The sequence below is a fragment of the Phoca vitulina genome, unplaced genomic scaffold (genome assembly GCF_004348235.1).
Source record: "Phoca vitulina isolate PV1807 unplaced genomic scaffold, GSC_HSeal_1.0 scaffold29, whole genome shotgun sequence".
Taxonomy (NCBI): Eukaryota; Metazoa; Chordata; class Mammalia; order Carnivora; family Phocidae; genus Phoca; species Phoca vitulina.
Genome location: NW_022589732.1, coordinates 15,337,092 through 15,358,431, shown reverse-complemented (window position 1 = coordinate 15,358,431; position 21,340 = coordinate 15,337,092). Strand labels below are relative to the sequence as shown.

General features: G+C 38.7%; 1 protein-coding gene across 5 annotated transcripts in view; it reads right to left on the bottom strand.

Moving 5' to 3' along the window:
- The window catches only part of KAT6B (lysine acetyltransferase 6B), a 180,886-nt gene that overhangs the window by 23,016 nt on the left and 136,530 nt on the right, over positions 1-21,340 (bottom strand). For all 5 annotated transcript variants that reach the window (XM_032423824.1, XM_032423823.1, XM_032423822.1 and 2 more), the window contains exons 10-13: positions 20,656-20,771; positions 18,732-18,873; positions 15,385-15,546; positions 12,007-12,100 (exon numbers count right to left, since the gene is read on the bottom strand). In XM_032423824.1, the coding sequence (XP_032279715.1) occupies positions 12,007-12,100; positions 15,385-15,546; positions 18,732-18,873; positions 20,656-20,771 (514 nt within the window). The remainder of the gene's footprint in view (positions 1-12,006; positions 12,101-15,384; positions 15,547-18,731; positions 18,874-20,655; positions 20,772-21,340) is intronic.

Below are 21,340 nucleotides of genomic sequence, written 5' to 3'. Positions count from 1 at the left end.
CCGAAAAACTGTATCTCTTTTAAAAACATCACTAACATAATGCCACCAATAAATCAAAAAGTTTTCATTTTAAGAGTTACAAGAATCTAAGCTCCAACACAGATAACGCAGGGCGTGAACTCCCATTTTAAGACCATTGATTTCTTAAAAAATAAAAAAGGCAAAAATAAAACACAGATCTAGAAAACGACATTAAACAAATATATAGCTTAATGAAAGGCAGCCACCCTTGTAATCATCACCCAGGATCAAGAAATAGACGTTTGCCAGTCACCCTGAAAAACCTTCCATTTGTCCCATCCCAGTCATCCCTCCTTTTTCCCTCCCAAGTAACCACTATCCCGACTTTCATAGTGTTTCATTATACTTTTATCACCCAACATATCCCCAGATACTAAAATATAGTCCTGTTCATTTAAAAAAAAATCTATCTTTTAGTCGATGGGTTCCCCTCTCCACCCCCTTTCTTTTCCTTGTAATTTATCTACTGATGAACTGGGGCCATCTGACCTACAGAGTTTCCACAATCTGGATTTTGCTGATTGCATACACGTGATGTGGTTCAAGTTGTTCCTCTTTCCTCTGTGTTCCTGCAAAATGGCAGCTGGATCCAGATGCTTGGTGAGACTTTGGGTTCCAACCTCTGGCAAACTACAGGTGATGGTGTGTCCCTTGATCAGGAAGCACATAATCTCTGGTTGTGTCCCCTTTCACAATGTCTGCTGCTGTTGAAGTTCAAGGTCTAGATCAGTTAATTCATTGGCAGAATCGTGAAACAGCCATGTGTTAATTCTATCATTTCATTTCATTTATTGGCTGGAATATGTTTATAAAAAGATGTTTTCCCTTATTAACTATTTGTTTACCTAGTGGTATAGGTCATATAGGAAAGGCAAGTTAAATGCTTTATTTACCCATTTTTAAGATAATGAACTGGTTCCTATCATCCTCTAAATTTGATTTTAGGTGTCATTATGAATGTGTGAGTTTATACATTTGGTGAGTTTCAATCAATTGCAACTGTTGTCTTTACTGTTACACTTATTCTCCCGTGGGAGCCTCTTCAAGTTAAATCCTGAGTCCTTTTGACAAGACCCTAATAATTTTTGCCTCCTTGCTATCTAGTATGAAAGAAGAAACATTCCAAATACTCCTTTTCACAGAAAGAACTCTATGTCATTTTAAATGATTCAATCTGCCCCCCAAAAAGGATATACGCAAATATACAGTGAGGTCTACCTGTATCACATTTCCTCAAGATTTCACCAACACGTTTTCAATTCTTTCTGCTTTATATAATAACACTGCATATTTTTTCAATGTGGACAAATAGTTACATGCATAACTGAATTGCTTTTAATCCACTCAACTATTCTAAAGCACTTTATAAACTTCAAAACAATTTTGTTGGAAAAAAGGAGCTCCTCTATGATGTTAACCCAAAGCAGGACTCAAGAGAAATAATTACACAACAGAGGTTTTTATATTAGTAAACATGAACATGTACCACTAATACTAGAGTAAAAACAAGCTAACCACAAATTGATGGGGGAGAAAAAAAAAAAATCAGATTCCTAACTAGTATTTTCCTACCAGAATTCTAAACAAATGAGAGGAAAATCTTTTGCTTTACCCAAAACAAATTGCTGTGGGAAAAAAAATACTACCTCAGAGACAGCTGAAATTATAAATGTGCTGGTTAGAAATCCCATCATGAGAGGATGTTATCTTAGGATATTGTGCTACAAACGTAAGACTACAAGCTGGAAAATATGTTTAAGGGGAATGGTTCCCTGGAAACCAAAATCAGGTAGAGTACTCATCTCAACCAATCAGGACAGAATCTTTCTTGATCTTGTTTTGGATAAGGTACAAATGTTTCCCTTGCATGCACCTGAACTGGGAAAACGAAAAGAGAGTTGGAGGCCTTTCCTCTCCTATCCTGGCAGCCCCGTGTGCCACCCAAACATGCAGCGTCGCATGCCTCGGATGAGTCCTCCGTGTGTCTGACCGCCCACTGGCCTGTGGGTTAAGGCCGGGGCCCTTTATCCTTACGGTCTCACCACCTAGGCCAGCCCCTGGCACAACCCGTGTAAATAAAGCATGTTTACTGAAGGAAGTGATGAGGGAATAAAGAAGGGGAAAAAACAGACTGAGAAGAGATCTCGGGTCAAGCACCAGCTGCCACAAGGAGCCAGGTGAATGTGGTAGGTGCTGTCAGGGACACAGAAGAGTGCTGATGAGATATCCGCATTCCTTTCTTTCTTACTCCCAGAACAAACCCTTTTTTGGCTCACCTACTATGTGCATCCCACTGGTGCTCATGGCTCGGAGTTCAGCAGTGAGCCAGCCTGGCCCTCATGATAATGCTGTCAAGCTTCCATTTACAGCTGAAGACAGGTTTTCCCGTACTAATTATGTGAATTTGTCCAGTAGTAGGGTTTCAAAATGACTCACTACAAATGCCGGTCAGTGTTAGAAATCCAAACAGACAAAAGATCTGTAAAAACAATCCACCTGCATGCCAAATCTTGAAAAAATTCAGAGCTATGTAAGGCAAAACAGTAGCGGTAGACCGTATGTTTCTTATTTACAACATTTTCATTGAAGCAATGAATACAAACTATTCTATAAGAGCTATTTATTTGCTCTTTATGACAAGCTTTGTTAAAAAAAAGATACATAAATAAATTGTTAGCTGCACTGCCTCATGCAACTTATTTCTATGCATTCGGTAACAGTCAACCTCTGAATAAATCACCGAGAGCTCAAATTTCAACCTTGATGTTATCTTTAACATATTAAAATATATTGCACTTCAGTCCAATATCATAAAACAGTCATGACAAAGGCTTTTAGCACAACATATCATAATGAGAAAATAAGGAAAAGTAGCCATTTTCCTTATTATATTATAAACTAGAATGCTATTAAAATATATGTCACCATGATACTTATTCTTCTGTAAGTCAAAACATGTCTTCCAAAACCCAGCAGAAGTCTGAGGACACAGCTGCCGGTCCTGTTTCCACAAGTGTCATGGTGGGGGTGTGGGGAGGGTATCTTAGAAAAGGCTATAAAGGACTTGAGCCCCATTTCAAAAGCATAACTGATTATTCTTTAATGACTGCCTGGGCTGTGCTCACCCAGGGAGGAGAGCTGCCAGGAAAGCTGTGCAAAGAAAAAAGCTTTCTTGACAGTTTCTTAACATGGAAGTTGGAATTTTCCTTCCAAAATAAATGCATGAAGAAATGAATTATCTGATAAAAGTCAGGAAAAGTCAACCAACTGTGTGTAAATGTGAATTTTGTCACAGCTCTCATCTGTCCGCCCAGGGGTTATAGTAGATGGTGGCAATCTTCTTTCTGATGCAGCTTGAATGATAGAAGCTGTGCTTGAACAAAAACACCAGCCCTCAAAAGGAGGCAGGGCACACCGGACATCATTTGGAAGTTAAGTAAACCACAGCTGACTGATTATGTTCTAGTAAAATAAAATTCTTCTTCATAAGAATCACATGTGAAGAAGAGAAAGCACATTAAGAAAGCTCTTTTCACAGTAATTCTTTCAACATTTGGTTAATAAGGACCTACTAAGTGCCAGCCTCTTCCAGGAGGTGAGACTGCCCCGAAGTCTCTATCCCCAGGAATCTTACTTTTGGTGAAGGAAATGGGCAATAAACAGTAAATATATAAAAGACACATGCAACTTTCTAAATGACTTTACACTTGCTCAGCCTTTAGCATTTCTTAATAGTGCCACTGAAAAAGAGAAAACCATTAAATAAAAGTTGCATAAGGAAATAAATACCACATGTCAAATTTATAGCTCCTTCATTCAATTCGCTTACAGGGAACCAGAGGGTTTCAGTCATGTAACATGTCCCCAAGAGACACCGTCACAGTCCCTCAAAACCTTTGATGCTCGGCTCGTGGGGCTCAGAAATGGGAGAAAGTGAAGTATTTCCACTGCAACAGTGTGTGCTTCACGGCCTCTACCTCATCATGGAGAAATGGAGAGGACAGAATTCACATGTCTCGCTGGGGTAAAAGGTGAGCCTGCTCAGAGTGAGGTGACAGGCACCAGGGTTCTGGCCACCATAGGGCTGAAGACAGTGCTATCTGTGCCTCCCTGTAACCATTCTCAGGTTACCCACTGGGAAGGGCACTGATGCCCAGAGACCCTTGCTAGACAAGTGGGATGTGTCACCAGGGCCCGTCAGGCCAGGACCCAGCTCCTGGGAAGAATCTGCTTACCCTGAAATTATACTCAACTTGCTGTCAGAGAGAAGTCAGTGACCCCTCTGCAGTCTCAGCAACTCAAGAGCCTACCGATAGTGAGGTAAAACATGGCTTACTAGAATGCAACCAACTGCATTTCTAAATTAAAACTCCTTCTTAACTGGAGAGAGGCCTGTCGGTATCAAAAATTTGTTCCAAAAAAAAGCAATTTTCAGGTAGGATGAAACAACTCTAAATCTCTGCTTAAAAGTCATCTTTTAAAAAAAAAAATATTTTATTTATTTATTTGTCAGAGAGAGAGAGGGAGAGAGGGAACAAGCAGGGGGAGCAGCAGAGAGAGAAGCAGGCTCTCTGCTGAGCAAGGAGCCCAGTGCGGGACTCGATCCCAACACCCTGAGATCAGGACCTGGGCCAAAGGCAGCCGCTTAACCAGCTGAGCCACCCAGGCGCCCCTCATCTTAAGTTCTTAAGTTTTACTTAAACTGTGTTTTGAAAAGTTTGTGGTGGCAGCCCTTTTAAAGTAGTCTGAACTCCAAGTTGCTAGCTGACGACCTCAACTACTACGGCACGTATTCCTGAGTTTAGGTATCATATATTACAACATTTAAGCTAGTAGCTAGCATCTAAGATACGGGGGAAGAAGAAGTTTTCTCGTTGAGAGATTGGATATGGTTACCCTCTGAACATCACACCCTTCTAGGTAGAGATGAGGTATTCAGCTTTCTTTCTAATTCTGCTGAGGGACCTAGAAGAGCTCTGAGAAGTAGGAAGCGGGAAACCAGAAAGAAGATGCTTTCTTCTTCTAAGGAATGCTTCCTCAGGAAACCAGCCAAGAGTTATAAGGAGGCTAAGAAAAGGCAACACTGGGACTCTCTAGGTACCTGAGAGATCCCTGTCATTAGAACCAGAAGGGGTAAAGAATGAAGGTGTGGAAGATTAACCCACTAATTCTCAGTGAGAAAGAAACTAGATATTAAATTGTACCAAGAGGCATCTTTCTTACATTTCTTCTAAGTTTAAGTTTCTTGTATTCCTTATTTTTCTTAAATCCAGGTATGTGTGTGTATATGTGTGCCATTTTTAAGAAAAGAGAAGTCAAAGGACATTGCTGACTACACTTACAATGTGACCAAAGTCATAACTTGTAGGCACAAAACTGGGTTATCTGCACTCATCTTCTAGCAACACTCACTAAACACAGACTCAGTTCTTAAATGGTATACATTCCTCACAAAAGCCACAGAGAAACCCCTCAAGAGAAATCACAGAAAAGGTCAGCAAAGGGAACTTCCTGAAATGAGTGCCTAATTCATTCAATCACTCCTACTTCCTCTTGAGTTCTAGTCCATGAAGGACAATCCTGAGACACTGCACGGTATTTTAATACTGAATAAAGAAAGCCAAGAATTGAACCTGCTTACAAACTTTCATGATTAGGCTACAAATAAACAGACACTAATTTTAAAAAATGCTTAAATGTACAGTTAAGGGATAATTTATGTAACTGATGCCTATCTACTGGTCTCAGAAGACCAAAGGTGTTAAGTTTGTAGACTTTTGGACCCACTGTCATCTACCCTTTATAAAAGCTTCCCCAAGGGTGGCTCAGTTGGTTAAGCAACAGCCTTCGGCTCAGGTCATGATCCCGGAGTTCTGGGATCAAGTCCTGCACTGGGCTCCCTGCTCAGCAGGGAGTCTGCTCCTCCCTCTGACCCTACCCCCTCTTGTGCTCGCTCTCTCAAATAAATAAAAAAAAGAAAAAAAAAAGAAAAAAAAAAAGCTTCCCCAAGGTTATGTCAAGGCTGAAACAAACAAGAAAGTTAGTTTAAGATTTAGAATTCTTATAATTCTAGTTAGTATGTTTGATGATTTTAAATTAGGAAAGCATGTTGAATTTCACCAAATGCCTTTTCTGAATTTTCATTAAACAACTCATCTGGATATCACTTTTTGTTGTTCCTGTCACTGCTCCCTGGCCGCCCTTCCACCAGTGCTCCAGCCTCTGTAGTTTAAAAAACAAAAACCAGGTTCCTGTGCCCCCAAGCCCTTGATGGTTGAGCTTTCTGAATTCACTTTTTAAAATTCTACATACACCACGGTCCTCCAAAGTATACTTCTTATACCTTATCTTAATCTTCTTCTCTGGGGCACTGAACACTGCCTGGGGAGTGATTTTGGACAAGTTTCTTAGTGGTAACAGTAACCAACCTCCTAAGGTCTTTGCAAGGATGAAGCAAATTGACCTGCGTAATTCAGGTGACAGTGCCTGGCACACAGTAAGTGCTCTAGAAAGGTCAGCTAGGATTATGACTACTGTTGTTGCAATGCTGACCTCTTTTGGCTTCCCTGACACCTTTCTCCCCTGATCCTCTTCCTACTTCTATACCCTTTTCAGTTGCGTTGATAACTTCCTCATCCTCTATTAGCCCTTAACGTGTTGGAACTTCAAGCACTCCATCCTCAGCCCTGTCTCCCTACACTTTCCCGGGTCGTCCTCATCCGTACCTATGGTTGCCACCACCACACTCTGCCCACCACTCCCAGTAGCTCCCTTTAATGCATTCCCCTGCTGAGCTCCAAACTCTCAAGGAAAGCTGTATGCGGATGTTCACAATCACAGGGAAGGCAACACAGCCAAAGCCGCACTCGCTACCTTTCCAAGCTCAGTTCATTCGTCCATTCATCTACATTTACTGAGCAGCACGAGGTGCCAGGCAGAATTCTACCTGCTGCAGAACAGGAAAATACCTGATTCATTTCCATGTGTCCTCATTGCCACTCCCTCAGGTCAGGCCTTCACGATTCTTAAATTAGTTTTCTTTCTATTTACAGCAATAAGTATGAAGAAGAAAATAAAAATTGTCTCTAATTCTAAATCTAGAGATAATCTGGAAGTGTGTTTCTTTCCCTTCTCTGCATATACTTTTTTGTAATTGAGTACATACATATATATACAATTTTGAAAGCCATGTATTTATCATAAACATCTTCCTATTTTATTGAAAATTCTTTAGAACATAATTCTTAATAGCTAATAATATTCCGTTATATAGATGTACCATAATTTTTCTCAGGGAAATGGTTCTCTCTTACTTTTGACTATTGAGAGGGTTTCAGTTTTTTGTTTCTACTATAAACAATGACACTGTGACAGACAACTGTACCAAAACATTAAGTCTTTGAGTAACAGAAGTGTGGGGGATTTAATTTTCTCTTGGTATTTTATCTATGCTTTCTAACTTTCTACTATGAGTTTATACTGCTATAATTGGGGGACGGGGTGAAAGGAGAAGGGAAGTCCACTCTTTAAAAAACGAATACAAAACATGTTGTTACATTAAATATGAAATTAATGCACAGTGACTAAAGTATATTGATTTCCTTAGAATAAATTCCTTTCCCATGTTTTTGATATATATATGTCAAAGTTCTGGAAAATGTCTACCAATTTACACCTTCTCCAGTGTAAATATAACAGCCCACCTATGTCAACTTAGATTTGGCTATATTTAAAAATCTTTGCTAATTTGGTAGGCAAAAAATTATAATCTTGCAGTTATTTGAATTTGCATTTTTAAATCACCAACAATTTTTTTTTCATATTTTAATGAGCCATTTGTACTTGACAGACTGTGGAGCATCGTGGCCTAGAGTCCAAGTGCTCGGACTCAAACTAGAGTGGTGCCATTTATTGTTTGCATAGCTGTGCCTTGTTTCCTCACCCACAAAGCAAGATTAAAATGTCTCAACCAGTGTTGTGAGGGTGGAATGAGTCAGGACTCTTAGGAAAGTGGCTGGTACACAGGAGGCACTCAGCAAATGTGAGCAGTGCTGCTGCCACCAAGCAGTTTCCTTTTCTGTGCATTCTGCATTCACGGCCTCTGCTCATTTTTCTTAAGTTTATGCTTTAACACTATCAAACCTTTCCTTTTAAATATTTGTTTAAATACTATAGCTGTCAAAGCTTTGCCTGGCATGTTTGTTGCAAACATCTTTCCCAGTATGTTTGCTTTTAAATATTAATACTTTTTACCATATAGACATTTTACCTTTTTATATAGTCAAGCCATCTGTATATTCTTTTGTGATTTCTTCTGCTGCATTAACACTTGGTGCTAGGATGTCCTTGACCATCCAAAGACCAGAGAACTGTATGTCCTTTCTTCTACTTTCGAAGTTTTTGTGTTTTCATTTTTTGTTAATCATCTAAATCTTTTTTTTTTTTTTTTTTTTAGAGAGAGGGAGCAAACAAGCAGGGGGGGGGCAGGGGGAGAGAGAGAATCTTAAGCAGGCTCCACGTCCAGCATGGAGTCCGACGCAGGGCTTGATCTCACGATCCCCAAATCACGACCTGAGCTGAAATCAAGAAATCAAGAGAAGGACACTTAACCACCCAGGCGCCCTGGATCATCTAAGTCTAAGTTACAAATATGGAAATGTGGAAAGACAGAATAAAACCTTGTGGTGGTGCTGATCTGGAATGCAAGGTTACAGTATGAACTCATGACTGGGGTGTGGGGTATGGGGTGTGGGGTATGGTGTGTGTGTGCACGTGTGCATGTGTGTAGACAGAGATGGGGACGAGAAGGAATCTCAGATTACAGGAGAAAAGAGACGGGGTATCAACTTCAACCTTGACAGTCACTCCTTCCACTACCCACTTAAGTTCTGAGCAAAGAATCACAAAACCCATAAGGTGGTTTAGGAGCGGGCCAGGAGTTGGTATCGTTTAGTTACTTTGGCCAAGCTCCGCAAATGACCTCCTGGGGAGCCCTGCTCTGCAAACCCCAGACAGGCTGTTCCAGGAAGAGTAAGACAACAGCTTATTCCAAGGGCAGCATTTGGTCCCATGGATGACCATTCCCCCTCTGGACGGTCCTGGAGAACAGTGTTCAAACCTTTGGGATTTGCAGTTTTTTATATACATTTACACATTTCACATCATATGGCACCCATGTCTCTAATCCAGTGTGTAAGTAGGCAGCTGGGCAGCTACAGCCTTCTTCCCACTGCTCTTGTCTAAGCTTCCTAAACTGGCAGTTACTATAGACAAAATATTTTCCTGCCGCACAACTTTTATTTGAATTACTGAAAATACATCCCCTGACCAAAAGATCCTCAGGCTCATGTACAAAACAGAAATAAAATAAATCTAACAATTAAAAGGTCCCTTAAAAAAAAAAAAGCGCACATTTTAGAAAACCAGTAACCTTGGTTATCTGTTTTGCCCTGAGTTCTGAATTAGGAGGCTGACAAGGATTATGAGAGGTCATGTGGTTTATCTCCTTACTCTGCAAGATTGGATCTAAATCATTCTAGAAAGATATTTATCTACTATTATTTTAAGTAACTCCAAAGAAGGAGAGGCTACCAATTTTTTCAGCAGCCTACTCGATCTTCTTTAAAACTTTGTGGCCAAGGATTTTTTTGTTTTGTTTTGTTTTAAATTGAATTTCTATTGGGTTTACACCAGTTCCCATTTTCATTGAGTATTGTAAAATTCTTCCCCCAGTTTCCTCTTCTCTGAAGGAGTAACACCAAGCCCTTTTCAACTTTATTCAAATAATTTACCACATTCCTTACCCCACCCCAGCATAGGGGCAATGTCAAGGGTACAGGAAGAGAAAAATCTAAAAGTTACACCCTCAGCAGCACTGTACTACCCAGACACACGGTAATGGATGGCATTCATCATGATGGCCCTGAACAATCTAGAAAGGTTCCAATGGGTTCCAGAGTTCTGGTTTAAAAATACAGGGTAGACTCAAATACAGAAGGGAACGTCTTTGTTCCTGGGTTGTTCTCTTATGTGAAAGGCTTCTCTATTAGATCATGCTGTACAAATAAGATGCTACTGTATTTAGAAACTTGCATTTTTATCCATTAAGTAGTAATCCCTTTTTAAATTTTAGGTAGAAAATCATTGTGGGCAGTACCATGTATCACTTTGAAGATTCCATTCAAATCAAGAAAAATACATTGAATGCAGATTACTGATCATACTGTCTAACTACTGAAAACAAAGAAGGTACCAAGGAGTTTACAGTCAGTTGGAAGTATGAAACATCAGTTATCACCACTAAAGCAGGCGTTGCGTCTAAGTGCTACGCTACAGAGATAAGGAGCCAAGAAGGGAATGAGATCAATCTCCAGGAGGTGGGATCAAATAGAAGAGGTTCTTGATCTGGCTCTTAAAAATGGGTAGGATTCTGAACAGATGAGGGCTGGGGAAGGAGGAAGTGGTCACTTCAGGAAAGGGACTGCATAGACAAAGAATGGAAATATGGAAACATGCTCAGAATATTTGAGGAAAAAGAGATTAGCAGATGAAAAAGCCTAAAAAAAATTAGCTGGAAGTAGGTGCTAGGATACCTTGAATACTGAGCTCTGGAGTTTGCCTTATTCTGTAGGCACGCAGATGCTAAAAGTATCAAAAGGTTACGGCTTGGACTGTTGCTATGCATATCAGAAACCATAATGTTTATGCAACAACTTATAAATGGTGGCCACACAAAAAAAGGGATTTGCCCATAGAACCAATTACATCTAGAACTCTGTAAAATAAAAATGGTGACCTCCTGGTAAGATGGCCCTCCACGGGAGAACTAGATCAGGAAACAAAGGATAAGACTAAGAAAATGAATTAATAACTAGAAATGTTAACTGAAAATATAAAAATAGTCGATAAATAATACTTCAAAAAAGAACAGTATTCTCAATGTCAACAGATTGTGCAAATCTGTCCCAAACTGCTATACAGTCGTTTTATACCCCAACTTTAATATTTCAATATCTAGTAATAAAGATTTGGACTCAACGTATTTCTTCATGATTTTCCTTGAGCACATTTATATTGTGGTTTTTGCATTTGATGTACCTTATGAAGATTATGCAATTTCCTAAATTTTCCTTCTTTCAGTTTAAAATCAGACAAACTACAATCTGGTAATGAAGAAGCACACAGTTCCTAGTGACAGATTTTTACATGGTCAGAAATTACTATTATCATGGATACTTGGCCTTTGTGTTATCTGGGTATTTTGAAATGAATTCTGCCAATGTAACCTTAGCACTCCATTTACACACCCCATATAATATAAACAAGGAGGAAAAAAAACTACCCATATTTTTTACATTATCCTGTGCATCCTTTTGTATATCATTCCAATTTTAATTGAAGAGACTCTAAAGATACAAATGTGTATAAAAAATATTTCTTGGGCAACCTTCTAGAAAAAAACATTGTATAATTTCCGTAAGAGAAAAAGGGAAATTAACAAAATAAGAGAGTTATTTCTACTAGAAAGACTCAAAGGATAAGCCACCTAAAGAATTGTTTTTCTAAGTAGAAATATCCCTTTCTTGCTCTGTACTGGTAAGATTATAGGTAAAATTTTAGAAAGCTGAAAATCCTTTTAAATAATACTTCCGTTAGCTCTAATCACAAATAATTGCCTCTTCTGGTGCTAATGAGTATGAGCGCCATGGAATGGAATGGAATTCTGCCGGTTCATTCAGGGTCATGGCTTTGTGAGCTGGTGACACTGCCGAGAAATCTAGTCTCAATTTCCTAGAGCACAATAAGTGAGCAGCAGTAAATTTTTCACTTGAGGAAGATTTTCTAACCTATGTAAATATAAAGAGAAAGCCTATTATCTACTGATAAAAACAACAAAGTACATTAAATAAAGTTTTATGTGTTATTCTTTCCTTTAACAGCCATCAGCTCCCTGGGTCATGAAAGTAAGTAAAGCACTTCACTTACTGAAGTCAATGAGAAACCGTCCAAATCCTTGCCTTTGGTGCTGGGGCATGATCATTATGCAGGAGACATTATACTTCTGCTGGCAAAGCTTTTCCTGAGGGAAGGAAAAACAGATCAAGTATGTCAGAGCTCTGCTGAAGTGGGCAATTCCCTGCACCTGCCACCGTCCTTGTACAATAGTTCACTAAGGTGAGCCAATGTTTTAGGTCAGGATCAAGCAGAATACCCCCATTGTGTTGATCAATCAAACTACCAGCTAACTACAAACCATCAACTCCAGGCACGCCTCTCAATTACACCTTTATGCCTGAAAGTTGGTAGCATAAAATATGAATAACGAATCCAAGTAAACATGAGCCAAATGAAACAGAACACAGACAGTACGCAAGAAATGATTTCCTTGCTCAAACAACTTGGGAGATGGGGGAAGAACACCAAACATCCAGAGAGTCCCCCAGAGGGGTAAGGTAGGACTGAGCCGGCTACCCCGCTGAACAACTTACAACTCTGTGACAGCAATCTGTCTTTTGCCTTTCACCAAATGCCCCAGGGAAACGAAAACAGTGTACAGGTAGGTAGGTCTGCGCAGACATTATTTCTCTTATGGATAAAAGGTCAAAGTAAAAAGCAAGAGAAATAATTAATCTGCATTTCAAACTGGGAAAATAAATCAAAACAAAAAGACCGGGGCAATAAGAAACCCCAATGCCTCCACACAAAAGTGAGGCCAAAATATTACCAACACTATGAAACCAGAAGGAAGATTGGGAAGAATATAGCGGGAAACAGTTCTTATAGTTAAGGAAAAATTTGCAATTTTCATGGGATGTGGCATCAGAGCAGCAGTATTTTATTCAGAGTACACAGAAGCAGCCAAAGCCTGCACAGAGAAGATCTGGAAAAGGCTTTTGAGGTTGTGAATGCTCTGGCCAAATATAAACCACAAATAAGATTGACCACAAATGGTACTAACCACATGAAAGAATTACTTCAGAACACCCAGATCTTTAATGAACCTATTTGAAAGATCACAGGAAATTGTGGAAAAAACCCTACAAGGCAGAATTAGAGATTTCTTTGTGAAAAAGATGCGCTCCCAACATTTGCACATTTGTAGCTGTCCTTGGAGTCTCTAAGAGATGAGGAGGAAGAAATAATGTGTCAGTTTCCCTAAGAAACTGGATTGCAGAGGCTAGTGTTCAAATAATTAGTCTTCTTGGCAAAGTTAGACAAATGGGTCACTCTATCTAAAGAGAGACGTACTCTGGGTGGAAAGGACTCATCCTTTATGCCATTCTTTTCTTTGCCCCAAACTATTCCTTTCGATTTTGTAAGCCAGCCCAACCCTCCCCTGCACCCCACTCCCACCATGTAACACACGTTACAACAGCTAAATTCCAACCTATGGTTAAAATAACAGTTCCCTCTTTCCCTCCTGTTTGGAGTCCTCTATTATCTGCCTGGAAACTCATACGCCTATAATGACTTAACGCTGAACTTTTCTAGGTCATGTTGGCCATTCTCTAGCTCTAGAATTTGGTTTAAGCATAACCCCAAAGGGCCATAGTCCTTCACACTCCAATTGACACATTTAGAATATGGCTTAATTTGCATGTATCTAGACTTTTAAAATGGTTTTTTTAAGATTAATTTTTGTTTTGCTACACTGCCAAAGAATGAGTTTTCCATGTACAGTAAGAAATGATAGTGGTTGCTGCCATGCTGTAAAATAAAAGTTTTACTTGTTCCAGGTAAAATGCTGGGTCCCCTGGGAGAAGAGAGGCAGAGACTAAAACTGTAAGATTCACCATCAACGGTAGTACACCCATTGAGACAAGGACAGCAGGCACCATTAAGCATCTACATTTAAACATAGACACATTGAAAGAAACACCATTTTCTTTCTTTCTTTCTTTAAAGTCGGCTCCACGCCCAGCATGGAGCCCACTGTGGGGTTGAACTCAAGACCCTGGCTGGCTGAGCCACCCACGCACCCCAAAGAGGAAGGACCATCCTGACCACTATTTTTTTTTTTTTTTTAAAGTAATCTCTACCCAACATGGGGCTCAAACTTACAACCCTGAGACCCAGAGTTGCATGGTCTACCGACTGAGCCAGCCAGGCAGGTACCCCATGACCACTATTCCTTTTAACTCATTGGAGAAAAAGATCTTTATAAACCTATACAAAAGGTTAAGATGTTTTATGCATTATATAAATAGATTTCCTATTTATTGTTTTATTTTGTGTTACTTCTCTGTCATCTTTTTTAACCTGTTGTGTGCAAATTAACTTTCGTCTTTTTTGTTTTGGAGTCTTACCAAATATGTGTATTAAAATATTGAGGCTAGTTCTCATGAATGCTATCACTTATTTATATTTTTGTTTATGACCTCTGGGTTGATTCTAAAATTTAGAAAAACTGCAGTTTGCAAAGGACCTTCATATATACTCTGTCTTTTGATATTCCATGAAAATGACACTTCCATAAGGCATTCCATTTACATTATGCAAGAGTAGAGTCATTAAAATTCACTTATCACCTAATACGCAAAACTGTATCATAAAATAAATAAAATACAGGGTTCAGATCATTGACTGTGTGCATGGAACTCTTGTAATTACCATCCTGGCACATTGAACTATCTCCTAGGTGCCTAAGAAAAGTTAAGCTTATTACCTGGTAAATATCTCCAAACTCAGTTTTTCCTTATTGCATGTAAGTTATTATCAGAAGCCTTTGTACAGAGGAATGTGAGATAAAAGACAAACTATATCCACTCAGTATGTCAAGGGCTTCCCTATGTTAACAGCTGGAGATACTTAGGCTTTCTAAAGGTGAGGCTACTTTAGATCTTAAAACAGTAGCATAAAGAGTTAAGAGACAAAAGAGTAAACCTCGTCATTATATCACCTTGACTGTCCAAATGCCAACGTTCCAACTCACTGAGCTCCTGATGACCACAGAGGGAATACAAGGAGGGGAAATGAGAACCATCTCTTAAATGCTACACTACGCTGAAACCTTCATGTTGACACCACTGAGAGGGGGCAAGGGAAATAAGCTTAACATTTAAAAAAATCAAAGATGCTAGGTGGTCTGCAAGGCAGCAATTATAATGTTACATGGCTGCTAAAAGTCAAGAGAGCAAACACTGCGGAGGTCGTTTACACACTTTCTAGGCACGATGTTTATTGTTTTGTTTTGTTCTGTTTTTTAAATAAGCTCTGAACAAGAACCTGAGCTTTTCAGAAGTATGTATCACTTACTCAAATTACAGTCATAAAAAAAACCCCAAAAAACCCTGTTCAAAGAATTGGGCTCTACCAAAAACATTTTGAATAAGAAAATGAAGGTCATACTGGCTCTTGTTTTACCTTAGAGAAGTATCCAACCAGATGACAGCCCTTTTCATCATTTTTTGTAAGGACATAAAAAAGGAATGGCTCGACATCATAATACAACGTTTTGTGGTCCAGGAAGAGCTTGGCTAACAAGCAAAGGTTTTGGCAATAAATTTTGCTCATATTCCCATCAACCTAGCAAAGAGAAACAGACAACATTATTTAACATAAAAATACCGCTCAATATAAAATTATTTTTATATGGTATTTTGGAAAGCATATAATTTTATTTCCAAATCCCAAACTGAGAGATTAAACTACTCCATTAAACAAGTATAAAGTCAACCAGAAAACAGCTGTCACTTGGCAAGTAAGAATTCCACTTTTTCTCTTAAATTAGGGTAAATTTAAGTTAGCTTAAATCTCTCTTTAGGCTACCTGAAGAAAGCCGAAACCACTAATGAAAGAGTCATCATTCTTATTTGCAATTTACTACAAGTAAAAAACGATCAGGCATGTCCTCTCTGTTTGAACCAAGTAAATCTGAATTAAAGAAACATAAACACATCAAAATACCGCTCAAGTAAGTCAAACTTTATGTTGTTTTCAAAAGGACTTCATGTAAAAATAAAATAAATGAACAGTATTATTCTGATTCCTTGGAAGTGTAGATGAGCAAAAGAGGATTCCATTTTGGTTTTATCCCAAGCATCATTTTAAATGTAATTGGAAGAGATAAAATTTCTATGTTGGGAATACTTACAGAGAAAGTGAGATGAATTTCAACCTACAATAAGTACCATGATTACAGTCTACTTCTCTTCAAAATAAAAGAATCAAGCTGTGATACTGATGGTTATAGACAGGAGGCTAGGCACAGATGCCAATTTCTTTGATCAAATGTAGTTACTTGTTGAAAACCAAAAGCACAGCAGATTCAAGAATTTCCCTAGCACTATTCTTAGGGGAAATGGGTATTTGCTAACCAGAGCTCTGTAACAACGAACTTGACCGTTCTCCAGTCTCCTGTGGACCATACAGGTTCTCATATTGCGCAAATTATTTTTAGACTTCATATAACTATTTCCCTTGGATGAAACCTAGGTCTCACGCATAGCAACATAATCAAATATGGGTAACGGACACAGAGGATACAATTCTCTCTTTAATTAAAGGAAGTTTTTATGTATTTGAGAGTATGGTCCTTTCGGAAATGGTAGGACATTACAAAAAGGAAAGACAGAGATGTAGGTGTTGATGAGCCAGAAAAACAGACGATGATGCTGAAGCAAATTCTTATCAGCTGTGTAAGGTCTAATATGCATGCTTTCAAGAGGGATAAAGACAGGAAAGTATTAATTTATGATTACTCTTCATTTATTGTAAAAGTTACTTAAGAAACTGCTAAGAGAAAAGTTTCTTATATGTTGTTCTCTAAGTATTAACTTGGATTCTAGAATAGGGACCTTGGCACAGATAATCCAATTCCTTCAAATATTTTTATGCATAAATTTTACTAATTTGTCTTTCATTTTTCCCCTCTGATCTTGGTGATGGTTCAAAAGCACCTGCAGACCATTGCTATCAGACTACCAAGACTGACTCTCTTATCCCTGAGAAGACTCTCCCAGGATTTGTGAGAGCTTAAAGCCCACACGCAGGTTCATGCTGATTTTCTTCACCGTTACTTAAAGGCAACAACGTGTTTTGTCCTTTGGGAAACAAAGAGACAGTGATTTTCATTTCATTTCGGTTTTAAGAAAGTATCCAAGGCATGAAGGAAGGATCCAACAGGAAAGTTGAACTTGTGACATTAGTTCTAAGCCTCAAATGAGAATAGCTCTGTTGTCTTACCTGGTTGGGGCTGACTGAGTAACGACCCAAGATGAACTAAATGACTTGCATTCAGCATTCCCTCTAGCCCAGGGGGCCGCAATGGGAGTATTTTTGCCTCCTAAGTGACACTATGTCTGGAGAAAATGTTGCTTGTTACAGCTGGAAGCAATGTGGTACTACTAGCATTTAGTGGGTAGAGGCCACGGATGCCACCAAACACCCTGCAATGCACAGGATGCCCCCTACACCAAAGAACTATCTAGCCTGAGAAGTGCATAGTGCCCAGGTTGAGAAACCCTGCACCTATCCTTTCGTAAGTACTAATATATCATTAAATCGTCCCAGCAACAATACCCTTCTTCCTTCAAGCTTACCAAAAGAGCCTGATACAACCACGAAGAAGGTCTTTAAAAAACGCCTAAGATGCAGCTGGAATTACTGTGTTCTCTGACTGGCCGTCGGAAAATGTAGCAGGCCCTGGCTTGTCTGCGAGAGGTAGCTTAGTCAAAGAGAGAAACCTCTGTATGACCCTCCCCTATATTAAATATAATGCGAGACATTACCCACCAGAACTAAAGTGATATGTGGGGCAGAATAATAAATTTCAGTCTGAACAACTCAAAAATAGAGAAACCTAAAGTAAAACTGTATTTCAGAGAAAAAAAAGACATCATGTCTGCTGTGTAAGAGGGCTTGTTCTGAGCACCCATGCATGAAAACCGACATAGGTAACAGAGAAGGGAATTAGGCAGAGCAATGGAAGTGCTCAAATGGAGGAACAAGAATAAAGGAGAGAATGAAGAATCCCTGAGAACAGGCAAGAACACCAAAGAAAGGCTTGGTATCCTCAAGGTACAAGTGACACAGCTAAACTGGATCCTTGAAACTGACAATAGAACATGACGAAACAATGAAACGATATACAGGCAAAGACCTTCTGCTACTAAATCAGTTCTGAAAACACAAAATGTCTTTAAGAACCCACAATGACAGACACATGGCCACAAGGGGTTCCTGCGAACAGCAGAGTTCTCCAGGGGTGGCCATCTACCCAGATGAGGGGGGCAGTCCCAACATCTGCTAGGGTCTCACCAAAAGGATTATCCACCCTGCCAAGAAATGGATGGAAACACAGGTGGTTGTGTATTGAGGAGATATGTACAGCTGCTCAATTCCCCGGAAGAGTGAGCACCTGCCAGACATTGGCTGGAGCTGCTGAACAAAGCTAATTTCTCCTGCCAAAGAAAGCAGAATTTACAAAGAGCTGAGAAGATCATAAATTCACTGGTGAATATATCTGGTGCAGACAGGGATTTGGGGGAAGACAAAAAAGTTAATGTGATGAAGTAGGAATTCATCATCAATCTAAATGGCTGTTCAATATGGTTAAACATTCCAAAACACGGAGATACTTTAAAAGAGCAGTCTAAATTCGAATCCCAAAATCAAATATACTGTGCACCTTCTAGAAACGAATCAGAACATAACCAACAATTGAAAGAACTAGGTCTCAAAAGCTGAATTTTTTATTTACACATGCTTACCTCAAATACTGAAAGGTCTTTCCTTCGGTAAATTTCATTTGCTGGAGGATGAAACCATCCACATTTCTTTGAGTGTCTTAACAAAATATTTTTACTTTTCATATATTTAAGACAGAATTCACACAGGTAAAGCTTTGGTAATCTGTTAAAATTTTAAAATCAAAGAATCTATCAGATTGATTATACTGTTCAGGAAAAAATATTAAATATTGTTCAATTTTCTCCAAGTCATAATAAGGCTGCAATAGTATTTGGAAGAAGTAGTTTCAAGAAAAGAAAAAGAAAATAGAAAACCAGTAGTAAAGAGGATGTACAAAGCTCACGTTATTTTTCAATATAATAATATTTACTGCCATCATTTTGTGAACAAATCATTTGTTTCCTTAGAAATGTTGTATAGACCAAAAGGTTTTCAGACCTGGAACCACTACTTGAAAAATCAATAAGGATGACCTGCTGTCAGGTGAACATGAGTATTTTTCAAATTTCAGATTTAATGTCATAGTGTCAATAGTATATATGGTCAGTGGTATAACTGTAATCATCTTTTACTCAGAGGGAAGTGAATTCATTATTTTTAAAAATGATCTGTGTACTTATATAAGGCAGAGAAGTCCTAGAATTTAGTTAACATTTCTATTGATGGATGAGGTAACTTTAAAGTCTTATCATAAACATATATATCTAAAGCAATAAATGTAAAATAAAAAGATCTTGTTTTACCAATTCCACCGACTCTAAATAACATTATACAAACAGATTTCTCTCCCATGATGACTTTTTCTCCACCTTTAAAATTGTAACATTTTTAACGTGTGCCCGATCACACTTAAAACACATTGTTAGTCTTGTAAGAAAATGTTTAGAAGCACTTTCTAGGTCTTTGGGGTATAAGAATGGGTAGAATGGCTTTGGGGAAAGTTAGCTACAGCTCTCAGAACACATGACTTATGATTACCCATACCAATTGAAGCTCACAGGTGTTTTTAAAAAGTTGTTCAAGAACACACAGCCAAGTGATATAAGCTAGAAAGAGAAACCAAGACTCCTGACTCTTACTCTGCCACTTAACTTCTAAAACACCCTCCCCATTTTCTCCAGTAGATGATGGGCCAGACACCAACGTGATGGAGAAAAGGACAATTATCTACTCTAGAAGAAAAGCAAGTTTGTGATTGTCAGAAACTTCACAGGCTAAAACATTTGAGAAGATACTAATAAAGTATATCCTGATATACCTGAAGGAAGAAATCTGTTCACAAGATACCCATTTTTAGACATATTAGTTCAAGACAATTTCACAGCTAATCTTAGTTCAAGACAAAAGAAAACTCTAGGATCATTATTTTCTCTTCATTTTTAACAAGTTAGTCACAAATGGCTCTAAAAGTGCTCTAAAAGTAAAGATTTGCGGAAGGGTCTCTTAAGGCCACCCACCCCCACCTACTTTCTTTCATTTTTCCTTCTTCTGCTACATTTCTGTAAAAACCTTGAAAACAAAACGTCAGATATCAGAGAAAACAAAACGTCAGATATCAGAGATAAATGAACAGGCCTAATTAGGAAAATAAACAGGGCAATGAGAAGAAACCACCAACTACTTTACAGTGGCCAATGTTTTTTCTCCTTATATGGTTTCATCCACAAACAACATTTGTCCAATTATCCAGAGGAGAAAGCATGGTCTTAAGCTCAAAGGCAAAATTTACAACGCCCGTGTAACTAAGGAGTGGAAGGAGTTTACATAAAACAGTGACAACTACTATAAAAAGATGCTGGCAAAAGTAATAGTTTTGGAAGCGCTTAGACTCAACTATCAAAATCTATGTCCTGAAAATCACCTAATTCCTGCTTCAGAACTGAGAATTCCCCTTCCTCACAAATATGACATTCAAGTTATATACCTTCTGGGCTGTTCCATTACCTTGCATATTCCTGTGGGTAAGGCGAGGAGTACCAGGTTTGGATTTCGTATTTCCCGAATTCTATTACAGAAGGGTACCGGCCACAGTCTTCCACTCCACTTTCACACTCTATTTTCTGTCAGAGAAAAGAAAAGAAAGGAAATAAAAATAGGTGTATTAGAAGAGGATTTCTTCCCTTACCTTTTGGTTCTTTCACCAGTGGATATGAAAACCTACCAAGAACAGACACTAATCTTCATGGGGAATTTTCATGTTGTTGAAAACACATTAGAGGACCTTGTAAAATAATCATCAACTTTGTATAAGATTCATAATAAACAAACTAATACCCTAAGAAACAGTATTACCAAGACAGGAAATGAGTACAAGGTAAATACATACGAATGTCTATTGAACTGGATGAATTTAATGACCTGGTGCAATGCATTAAAACTGAGTAAATTAGAAGATGATCCGGCTGTTAGACACTCTTATAGTCCCCTGTTCCTCCATGAAGTTAAAAGTGATCCCAACTGTAATTATATCATCAATTGTGAAAGTCTGCAGTTTAATATCCATCTCCTCTTACTTCCCTTACTCCCAAGCAGTAAGCTACATGAGGTTAAGAACTGTGCCTGCCTGATACAGACAAGAAATGTTCATGAGTGAAATGCTGGTGTTACCGTACTGGAAAGAAAGGACTTA